This window comes from Anolis sagrei, chromosome 5, assembly GCF_037176765.1.
Source record: "Anolis sagrei isolate rAnoSag1 chromosome 5, rAnoSag1.mat, whole genome shotgun sequence".
Taxonomy (NCBI): domain Eukaryota; kingdom Metazoa; phylum Chordata; class Lepidosauria; order Squamata; family Dactyloidae; genus Anolis; species Anolis sagrei.
Genome location: NC_090025.1, coordinates 189,806,480 through 189,818,594, shown reverse-complemented (window position 1 = coordinate 189,818,594; position 12,115 = coordinate 189,806,480). Strand labels below are relative to the sequence as shown.

The 12,115-nt window shown below is 44.3% G+C and overlaps 1 protein-coding gene across 2 annotated transcripts in view; it reads right to left on the bottom strand.

Moving 5' to 3' along the window:
* PRKCQ (protein kinase C theta) overlaps positions 1-12,115 on the bottom strand; it is a 52,028-nt gene that overhangs the window by 27,315 nt on the left and 12,598 nt on the right. For both annotated transcript variants that reach the window (XM_067469333.1, XM_067469332.1), the window contains one exon: positions 1,819-2,018. In XM_067469333.1, the coding sequence (XP_067325434.1) occupies positions 1,819-2,018 (200 nt within the window). The remainder of the gene's footprint in view (positions 1-1,818; positions 2,019-12,115) is intronic.

The following is a 12,115-nucleotide window of genomic DNA, read 5'->3' as shown; positions in this document are numbered from 1 at the left end:
CCTTGAGTCCCCAATTGGTTGAGAAAGGTGGTATACAAATAATAAATAAATAAATAAATAAATTCTCTAAGAGATCTGAACCCAGCCTTCCAAGTATTTATTTATTTACAGTATTTTTATCCCATGCTTCTCACCCTGAAGGGAACTCAGAGCAGATCACAGAACACATATACGGCAAACATCCAAAGCTGTTATACACTGACGAACAGAGACAGACAACTCTACATAGATAGAGGTCTACATAAGCTTTTTCCCATCTTCAGCATCTTGGAGGCTGAGCTTGTTTCTGGCCACATGGGAAGGGGGTTCTGTTGCTCCATCTTTCCTGCCAAAGACCTTCATTCGTAAACTTCCTCCTTGATCAAATTGCTCGATTTTTTCTTGCATTTCCTTATGGGTGCCTTAAATACCTCCCTGCTTTAAAGCAGTACCTATTTATCTACTCACATGATGTTTTCTGTTGCACCCTAGAGCAGAAACAGGACCCTCTAATCATTAATTACACCACACCTTGAATGAACGGAGTCCTTTTTATTTGGAGCCAATAAAAGAGATGTATATAAGGTAGGTAGAAGTCCAAAAGCAAAAAGCCAAAAAAGCAGCAACATAAACAGTGTCCAAACATAAAAATAATAACAAAGTTTCAAAAGCTTGCAGTAATAATCCATATGCAGTGAAATACCAGAAGCCTTCAATATAAAACCATGAACATAGCCACTGCTAATCCACCTGAAAAGCCAGGAATCCTTAGAGATGAGGCCGTATGAAATAGGAATATCCAGGAGACTAGAGCTTGATTCCAAATGATGGCTGGTCTAAAGAAAATTCTCTAAGAGCTCAATTTAAGTCCCCAAAACTGCTTCCTACTCCCCCCCCCCCCCCAGTTTTTGGCCTTAATTGCCAAATTCTTTCTGACCTGCGTAAACATTGGGCCTCTCGACGATTCTGGCTGATTTCCAGACGGCGACTGGTCTTATCTATATCCTCACACCTGAAGCAGGTGTGAAACTATCTTGCAAATTCGAGCCTGCAGAAGGGAGTAAACTTTCCTGCCTTGCTGTGACAGGAACTTTCTCATGAGAACTTAGCCTTTCCCCCGACCCTTCTCGATCAGAGTCTGCAGTAACCTTATTGTCCAAGGTGCCTCCATTTTGCACCTCATTCTCATTGATCACATCAGGTTCACTATCCAAGTCAGACCCAAAAACATTAGAAGGGGGAAACAGGCTCCCACACAGAATCAGGCTCAAACACAGGCTGAGTCCCAACATTTTCGATCTGCTAGGTAGGTGGAAACTGGACTAAAGGGCCAGGAGCTCACCCCAATCTGGGCTTCAAACTGTCAACCTTTTGATTGGCAAGATTTACTGCATTTTGAATAGCGCCTTCAAAATTCCGACTAAAACCAGATTCACCATTCCACTAACATAGAAGCTACCAAGTGTGTTTTCAGGTGCCAGGTGAACTCTTTCCAGGAGTTCCATAATCACGGGTGACAGGTGAGAAACCCAACTCTTTTATGGCCCCAGTCTGGCCAAGGTCCCATTTGGACATATTGGTAAGAGAAAAGGTGGCCCCTAAGGCTGAATCTACACAGCCATATAATTCCATTTGGAATTGTGTTATATGGTCAAGGTAGGTCAATATAATGCACTTTGACTGCATTGGCTTGTATTATATGACTCTACACTGATCATATAATTGAACTGATTTTTATGGCAGTATAGATCAATGAGTTCCAAGCCATGAGGGAGTTTGCAAGTCAGAAATCAGTACCATTATGAAAACGAGAGAATATGCCAAAATCCGTGCACTTACCCAAATCTCTGTTTTCCCGTTGTTCTTCTTGCATTTTTCTGCGACCATATTGAGCTCCACAGTTGTTTCTGAGACCATCTCTGCGCTCTTGTCCTTCACAATGATGTGCATGATCCGTCCCTTTCGGATGTGGGCATCGAAAGTGCTGTTCCAAGGTGGGTACATGGTGGGCTTCTTCTGGACATAAACCTGGCCATTATCTGGGATGAGAAAAAGCTTTGTCTTGATTTCATAGAGTATATAGAATTTGTGGTGCAAGAAAGATAGCAGCTTATGCTGCAATTGTCCTTCAAAATAATTGTGCTTAATGATTACATTTTCCTTCTGTCCCCAATTTAGGAACTTTAAAGACAGAAGGGCATTTAGAAATACAGTCTAGGCATCCAAAGAAAAGGGTCAACAAAATATTTAAGAGAATGTGAACACAACAAATAGGTGTAAACTACATAAGGTCTCCTTATTATGGAGGTTGTTCACGTAGTTGAGCATCCGGTGGTGAGATGGGTTAAATCCTTGTATCAGCAGGACTGCTGACTGAAAGATCAGAGGTTTAAATATAGGGAGTGGGGTGAGCTCCCATCTGTCAGCTCCAGCTTCTCAGGAGGGGACATGAGAAAAGCCTCTCACAGGATGGTAAAACATCCAGGTGTCCACTGGGCAACGTCTTTGCGGACAGCCAATTCTCTCATACCAAAAGTGACTTGCAGTTTCTCAAGTTGCTCCTAACATGAAAAAAATTGACTGTATGAAGAGCTATGAATACCATAGAATCACGCTGGTTGACTTAGCAATGCTTAGAGAAGTGTTCTCCTTAGGTCTCCAAGGCAATTCAATGGTCATCTAAGGGTTTTCTTCCCTTAAGTAGTATGCCTAGATGAGTTTGGGAGCCGAAGTCCTGCAAACAACTTTCCCACGCGATTGAGTGAATGAATGTAAAGTGCTGCAATGAGAGTGTCAACAATGGCAGATTACAGGGACTGTTCTACTCCCCTGTCGAAACAGCACCATTGCCTACCAGTCTATTTTTGGGCACAATCAATGCTCTGGCCATGACCTTGTTGCCAGTAATGGGCATCAAGCCAGTCTTTACCCATAATGTAAAGGTAAAGGTTTTCCCTTGACATGAAGTCTAGTCATGCCTGACTCTGGAGGGTGCTGCTCATCTCCATTTCTAAGCTAAAGAGCCGGTGTTGTCCATAGACACTTCCAAGGTCATGTGGCTGGCATGACTGCATAGAGTGCCATTACCTTCCTGCTGGAGCGATACTAATTGATCTACTCACATTTGCATGTTTTTGAACTGCTAGGTTGGCAAAAGCTGGGACTAACAGCAGGAGCTCACACCTGTGACCCCACCTGGAACACTATGTCCACTTCTGGGCACCACAATTCAAGAAGGATGTGGACATGCTGGAATATGTTCAGAGAGGGGTCGAATATTTGAAATGATGTCACATTGAGATGGAGCAAGCTTCCCACCTTTCTGGTTGCTTCAGGGAGCAATGCATTCCAACTACTGGGAAAGAGATCCTAACCACAACAACAACAACAATCTCAGCTTGACACTTTCTACCAGCCAGCGCTTCTAACTAGGTACCTTCTAATGAAAGAGGACTTTAAAAGGTGAGCACGAGCACTTAGGATCGAATCCAGGTTTGAACAAACAACCAAAATATTGGCTCCCAATATGTATGGTGCAATATTGTCCCTCTTTATAGCTGCTGTGTCTATTCAACCAGCAGCGTATTAAACTAATTGGAGCTTCTGGCCAGTCTTCAAAGGCAGTTCCATGCAGAGCATGTTGTGGTAATCCAGCTCTGGAAGCTGGTTTATGGAAAGCAACTTTTGCTCCCTGGCAGGAAAGGGGCAACCTGCGGAGTTGAAGCACACCTTGACGGTGCCAGCATGTAAGTGTTGCCAAGGTGGCATTCTTCAAAAGGCACAAAGGTTCAGGTGACTTATTTGGACAGAAACAGCCTTGAAAGAGCTTTTTCTACTTTACTGGGGTCATTAGCAATCAGAAACCTTTCCTTTGAAGCAACGGCGGGAGCAGCACATACCCACCAGCTCCTGTTCTAGACAGAGATGTAAGGTGAGCAGCAGCTTTAATAAAACATTAGCACCATCTGCACTGCAGTTTAAGATCAGTCCTTCCTCCCAAACACACTGAGAAGGATGAAATATAGCAATGTGCTGCAGGACTGCCCATAAAACCTTTAAACACTCCCTTGAATTCCACGAGAAGCTTGATGAAGGAGTATAGCAAGCACAACTACATCTGAAAGAATCTCTTTCAAAGCTTTTCATGTTGATGATATGCTTTTTAGACATGCATCATTTCACAACATGGTAATTCAGTTTTACTAGCCGACTGGAGGTTAAACCAAACCCGTATAACCATGTATAAAGATGTGATGAGAAGTCTGACTTGGGAAGTCTGACTTGGCCATGGTAGTCCACACTTTGGTTACATCCCGTTTAGATTACTGCAACGCTCTCTACGTGGGGTTGCCTCTGAAGACTGCCCGGAAGCTTCAATTAGTCCAATTGTGGCAGCCAGACTACTAACAAGAGCGGGGTACAGGGAGCATACTACTCCTCTGTTGCGCCAGCTCCATTGGCTGCCAGTCAGCTTCCGAGCACAATTCAAAGTGCTGGTCTTAACCTATAAAGCCCTAAATGACTCCGGCCCAATTTACCTGTCCGAACGTATCCTCCCCTATGAACCATCAAGATTGCTAAGATCATCTGGAGGGGCCCTGCTCTCGGTCCCACCGGCCTCACAAGCACGTCTGGTGGGGACGAGGGACAGGGCCTTCTCGGTGGTGGCCCCTCGACTCTGGAACTCCCTTCCACTGGAGATCAGAACTGCCCCTTCTATCTTGACGTTCAGAAGACAGGTGAAAATTTGGCTCTGGAAATTGGCATTCGACGAATGAACCACGATCCCGTGATATGGGTGGATGATGACGAACAATGACTTTTTGATGACGACTGTAATTATGTAATTATATGACTGTATTTTGCTATTTTAATGTTTTAATGTGATTTAGAATATGATGTTTTTAATGACTGTCTGTAATATTGATGTTGGAAACCGGCCTGAGTCTCTCGATGGAGGTGAGAAGACCGGTATACAAAACTGCTAAATAAATAAATAAAATAAGTCCTAGGGAGGAGGGAACAAGCTTGTTTTCTGCTTCCCTGGAGACTAGGACATGGAACAATAGCTTTAAACTACAAGAAAGGAGATTCCACCTGAACATTAGGAAGAACTTCCTGACTGTGAGAGCCGTTCAGCAGTGGAACTCTCTGCCCCGGAGTGTGGTGAAGGCTCCTTCTTTGGAGGCTTTTAAACAGAGGCTGGATGGCCATCTGTCGGGGGTGCTTTGAATGTGATTTTCCTGCTTCTGGATAGAATGGGGTTGGACTGGATGGCCCATGAGGTTGTTTCAGTGCTATGATTCTATGATTTCACATACACACACACACACACACACACACACACATATGTGTGTGTGTGTGTGTGTGTTTCATATAGTCGTTATTGTATAAATGAGGTTTAGAATTTCTTCCTTTGCACTTCTTACATACTAGAGTTGATTCTTGTTTAGTTTCCTCTATAGCCACTCCATCACAAATGCCAATATCAATAGATTTTCTTTTCTTAATTAGAAACATATCCACTTTAGTGGTAGTTACGGTAATTCAATCGACAAATTGTGCGAATTATAAAAGTTATAAAACTACCTACACTTGAACAACATCAGCATTCCACTACTGTGGTGATCAAACCTCTCTGAAGGCTTTGAAAGAAAGGCTGCATGGCCATCCAGGGGTGTTTGATTGTGCGTTTTTTCCTGGTTGAAGGGGGTGGTGGGTGGTGGTGGACTAGATGTCCTTTGGAGGTCTGTTTGAACCATAGTAAAGTATAGACTGCCTGAGAATTCAGTGGAATCTCCTTCTCTAGAGGTTTTTGCACTGTGTCTTCCTGCCTTACAGAATGGGTTGGACTAGATGCCCTTTGGGGGTCATCTCCTCCTCCTCCTCCTCCTCCTCCTCCTCCTCCTCCTCCTCCTTATATAGCCAAGGGAACTTGGTGGTCTGTCATACAAATACTAAGCAGGGTTGACATTGCTTAGTTTCCAGATAGGATCTGATGCCTTGAGAATAAAAGGCATGCCTATAGCCAACTTCCCGTACCTTGGGAAGTCTGACTTGGCCACAGTGGTACACACTCTGGTTACATCCCGTATAGACTACTGCAACGCTCTCTACGTGGGGTTGCCACTGAAGACTACCCGGAAGCTACAACTAGTCCAACGAGCGGCAGCCAGACTACTAACTGGAGCAGGGTACAGGGAGCATATGACTCCTCTGTTGCATCAGCTCCACTGGCTGCCAATCAGCTTCTGAGCACAATTCAAAGTTCTGGTGTTGACCTATAAATCCCTAAACGGTTCCGGCCCAATTTACCTTTCCGAACGGATTCTCCCCTATGAACCATGAAAGTTGTTAAGATCTTCTGGAGGGGTCCTGCTCTCGGTCCCAACTCTTTTGCAATTGCGTTTGGTGGAAACGAGGGACAGGGCCTTCTCGGTGGTGGCCCTTTAGCTCTGGAACTCCTTCCCGATGGAGATTAGATCTGCCTCTTCCCTCCTAACTTTTAGAAAGCTGGTAAAATCATGGCTTTGGGACACTGCATTTGCAGATTGATGATTGAGTCAATAACTGCTGACCTACTGGCGGATGGCGATGAATTTGTAATTTGTGATTTCACTCTGACGAACTGACTTTTTTGTAAATGGTATGCATTGCATTTTAATGTATTTTATATTGATGATGTATATTTGCTTTATCTTGTTGTACTGAATCATAGAATCATAGAATCATAGAATCAAAGAGTTGGAAGAGACCTCATGGGCCATCCAGTCCAACCCCTGCCAAGAAGCAGGAATATTGCATTCAAATCACCCCTGACAGATGGCCATCCAGCCTCTGCTTAAAAGCTTCCAATGAAGGAGCCTCCACCACACTCCGGGGCAGAGAGTTCCACTGCTGAACGGCTCTCACAGTCAGGAAGTTCTTCCTAATGTTCAGATGGAATCCTCTGTTGTTAGCCGGCCTGAGTCCCTCTCCGAAAGTTGAGAAGACCAGGTTATAAAAACTCTAAATAAATAAATAATTAGGAGCACAAAAACCCTAAAACAGTGGTTCTCAACCTGTGGGTCCCCAGGTGTTTTGGCGCACAACTCCCAGAAATCCCAGCCAGTTTACCAGCTGTTAGGATTTCTGGGAGTTGTAGACCAAAACATCTGGAGACCTACAGGTTGAGAACCCTAAAGGTAACGGATCATGTCTGATCTTGGCAACGAACTAGGGTTAGTACTTGAATGTGAGAACAGCAATAAATAGGAAAGATTTCAGAGGAAGGGACTGACAAAACTACCTCTTGAGTAATCCTTGCAGAAGAAAACGCTATGAAATTCAAGGTGTTGGCAGATGATTTGAAGATACATGCCTCCATACATTAGACCTAAGGACACACATTTATTATCCCCCACCCTGTTCTCCCCACTTTCTCATTCATTTTGGCCACTGATCTTATGGCACCTGGCCCATCCCTTTTTTCATTGACTGAATTGCCATTAGAAAATTGGTCAAACCAAGTAAGACTCAAGACGCCCGTCAATAAGACCTTTTGTCCACCAGCAGCACTGCTATAAATTTCCGCCTCGGTCTATTACTTAAAACAGCACTGAAGCATGACATGTTCCAGGCTTTCCATAGTTGAATCTAACTAATGCATTTGCAGAGGGAAACTATTCATTCTTGCCAAAGTAATTACTCTCTTTCACTTTGAATCAATTCATTTGAAATGCAGTGCTGGAGAACAGTTCTGCAGAGACAGCTGACTGCTAAAAACGGGCCCGTGAGCAAATCAAGCCTGAGCTCTTCCTAGAAGCCAAGATGACTAAACCAAGGTTGTCATACTTTGGCCAGAAAACATGAATCAATAGAAAAAGAACAATAATGATTGGGAAGATGTTTTTTGTGTGTCAGGAGCAACTTGAGAAACTGCAAGTTGCTTCTTGTGTGAGAGAATTGGCTGTCTGCAAGGATGTTGCCAAGGAGATGTTTGGATGTTTTACCATCCTTGTGGGAGGCTTCTCTCATGTCCTCTGTTGCACCAGCTCCACTGGCAGCCAGTCTGCTACCGGGCACAATTCAATGTGTTGGCTTTAGCCTATAAAGCCCTAAACCAGTGTTTCTCAACCTGGGGGTCGGGACCTCTAAGGGGGTTGCGAGGGGGTGTCAGAGGGGTCGCCAAAGACTATCAGAAAACAGTATTTTCTGTTGGTCATGGGGGTTCTGTGTGGGAAGTTTGGTCCAATTCTATCGTTGGTGGGCTTCAGAATGCTCTCTGGTTGTAGGTGAACTATAAATCCCAGCAACTACAACTCCCAAATGTCAAGGTCTATTTTCCCCAAACTCTACCAGTATTAACATTTGGGCATATTGAGGATTCGTGTCAAGTTTGGTCCAGACCAGATCCATCATTGTTTGAGTCCACAGTGCTCTCCGGATATAGGTGAACTACAACTCTAAAACTCATGGTCAATGCCCACCAAATCCTTCCAGTATTTTCTGTTGGTAATGAGAGTTCTGTGTGCCATGTTTAGTTCAATTCCTTCATTGGTGGAGTTCAGAATGCTCTTTGATTGTAGGTGAACTATAAATCCCAGCAACTACAACTCCCAAATGAGAAAATCAATTCCCCCCCCCCCCAACACCACCAGTATTGAAATTTGGGTGTATTGGATATTTGTGTCTAATTTGGTCCAGTGAATGAAAATACATCCTGCATATCAGATATTTACATTAGGATTAATAACAGTAGTGAAATTGCAGTTATGAAGTAGCAATGGAAATAACTTTATGGTTGGGGGTCACCACACCATGAGGAACTGTGTTAAGGGGTCACGGCATTCGTAAGGTTGAGAAACACTGCCCTAAATGGTTCTGGTCCAATTTACCTGTCCGAACGCATCTCCCCTTATAAACCATCTAGGACTTCAAGATCGTCCAGGAAGGCTCTGCTCTCGATCCCGCCTTCATCACAAGTACGTTTGGCGGGGACAAGAGACAGGGCCTTCTCAGTAGTGGCCTCTTGGCTATGGAACACCCTCCCTAAGGAGATTAGATTGGCTTCTTCACTCTTAATGTTTCGGAAACAAGTTAAGAAATGGTTATATGAGCAAGCATTTACAAATGCAGACTAACTAACACAGGAATTGGAATCACTTGACAATGGAACTTGGACAATGTTTTTTAACTAGGAGATGCTAATGATAATGATGTTGGTTTTTATTGTTTCTGTTGAGGTTTTATATTGCTTTAATGCTTAACTTGTATTTTGCTATTATGTGTACTGACTTGTTGTAAACCACCTTGAGTTGCTGACTCGAAAGCTGACTGGCACAACCTGGGGATCACAACCAGACACAGTGAAGACATCTGCCCTTGCGCTGTGCTACTCTGCTGTTGAGTATGCATGCCCAGTGTGGAACACATCTCACCACACTAAAACAGTAGATTCCATGAGACATGCCACATTATCACAGGGTGTCTGCCCCCCACACCACTGGAGAAATTACATTGCTTAGCCGGTATTGCACCACCTGACATCCGCCGGGAAGTAGCAGCCAATAGTGAAAGGACCAAGGCAGAGACATCTCCAGCTCATCCCCTGTTTGGGTATCAGCCAGCACATCAACGACTTAAATCAAGACATAGTTTTCTTAGATCTACAGAGACACTCGCTGGAACACCCCAGCAAGCGAGAGTCCAAAAGTGGCAGGCCCAAACCCAGCACCTCAATTCATGGGTGATACCAGATAAGAGACTCCCCCCTGGGCACTCAGAAGACAGGGAGACTTGGAAGGCGCTGAACAGACTGCGCTCTGGCACCACGAGATGCAGAGCCAATCTTAAGAAATGGGGCCACAAAGTGGAATCCTCGGCATGCGAGTGCGGAGAAGAGCAAACCACTGACCACCTGCTGCAATGCACCCTGAGCCCTGCCACATGCACAATGGAGGACCTTCTTGCGGCAACCCCAGAGGCACTCCAAGTGGCCAGATACTGGTCAAAGGACATTTAACCAAATACCAAATTTGCAAAATCTGTGTGTTTTTTTTCCTTTTTTTCCCTTTTCTTTTTAATCTCTGTGTTTGTTTTGCTCTGTTAGAATTGTAATACAATGGTTGCTGATGACACGATAAATAAATAAATAAATAAATAAATACCTTGAGTTGCTGATAGGCTGAGAAAGGCAGTATACAAGTATAGTAAATAAATAAGTAAATAAACAAATAAGGAAGAGCTGGAGCTGACAAAGGGAGCTCATCTGTGCTCTCCCCTGATTTGAACCTCTGGCCTGTCAGTCTTCAGTCCTGCCAGCACAAGGGTTTAACCCACTGCTCCACTGGGGCTCCTCTTGGAAGGGTAAAATGTTATTATTATTGGGTTGTTGTAGGTTTTTTCGGGCTATATGGCCATATTCTAGAAGCATTCTCTCCTGACGTTTTGCCTGCATCTATGGCAAGCATCCTCAGAGGTAGTGAGGTCTGTTGGAATTAGGAAAATGGGTTACTACTATTATTATTTACCTGCCTTTCTCTACCCTGAGAGGGACTCAAGGTGGCTCACAACATACAATATTGAACTAAAAACATGGTTTGAATTTAGAAACATAATTAACATAATTAAAATACATTTCAATGAATCGCGTCATCCAGAGTCAGAGTCCAAGGCCATTCCATAGTTATATTGCACATTTTTCATATTAACCTTTATGCATTGCTCTATTTTTTAAAAGCCTCCTCCCAGAGCCAAGTTTTGACTCTCCTTCTGAACACTAGGAGGGTGGGAGCTGCCCTGATATTGCTAGGGAGGGGTTTACACAGCTGAGGGGCCACCACTGAGAAGGCCCTATCTCTCGTCTCTACCACCCGTGCTTGAGAATAAGGTGGAAGCGAGAGCAGGGCGTCCCCAGGTGGTTACTGGAAAAGAGGGAGATGGCATTCCAGAAAACAAGACTCAAAATATCACACACCATTCACATGATTAGGATTAGCGGCAACTTACAATCATAGAATCATAGAATCAAAGAGTTGGAAGAGAACTCATGGGCCATCCAGTCCAACCCCATTCTGCCAAGAAGCAGGAATATTGCATTCAAATCACCCCTGACAGATGGCCATCCAGCCTCTGTTTAAAAGCTTCCAAAGAAGGAGCCTCCACCACACTCCGGGGCAGAGAGTTCCACTGCTGAACGGCTCTCACAGTCAGGAAGTTCTTCCTCATGTTCAGATGGAATCTCCTTTCTTGTAGTTCGAAGCCATTGTTCCGCGTCCTAGTCTCCAGGGAAGCAAAAAACAAGCTTGCTCCCTCCTCCCTGTGGCTTCCTCTCACATATTTATACTGGCTATCATATCCCCTCTCAGCCTTCTCTTCTTCAGGCTAAACATGCCCAGCTCCTTAAGCCACTCCTCATAGGGCTTGTTCTCCAGACCCTTGATCATTTTAGTCGCCCTCCTCTGGACACATTCCAGCTTGTCAATATCTGTCTTGAATTGTGGTGCCCAGAATTGGACACAATATTCCAGGTGTGGTCTAACCAAAGCGGAATAGAGGGGTAGCGTTACTTCCCTAGATCTAGACACTATGCTCCTATTGATGCAGGCCAAAATCCCATTGGCTTTTTTTGCCGCCACATCACATTGTTGGCTCATGTTTAACTTCCTAGCATTGGTACCATCATTTTCGTACCACCGTTAGCATAGTGTAATGGAGTGTGCCAGCGGTGTGAGTTCCAGTGGCCGGGTGAGAGTAATAACTGCATTACTGGTATGTCACTTTTCTTGTGGCATACCACAAGACCAGAGTGCTAAATGGAAAGGCTTTCTGAGACACTTTCCAATTCCGTAAAGTAAAAAAATTTAACAAGAAAAGAAAAATCCTTCCTTTAATTGTGAACTGAGAGTGCGAGAAGAGGACAATCCTGCCTCCTGATGTCACTGGTATGCCACCATAGAAATGCCAGGCAGGTTGTGATAACATAGCACAATCCTCAGATTATTGATTATTACTGCACACCAAATACCTGGGAGTCACTCTGGACCGTGCTTTTACCTGCAAGAAGCACTGCCTGAACATCAAGCAAAAAGTGGGTGCTAGAAAAAATATCATACGAAAGCTGCCTGGCACAACCTGGGGATCACAACCAGGCACA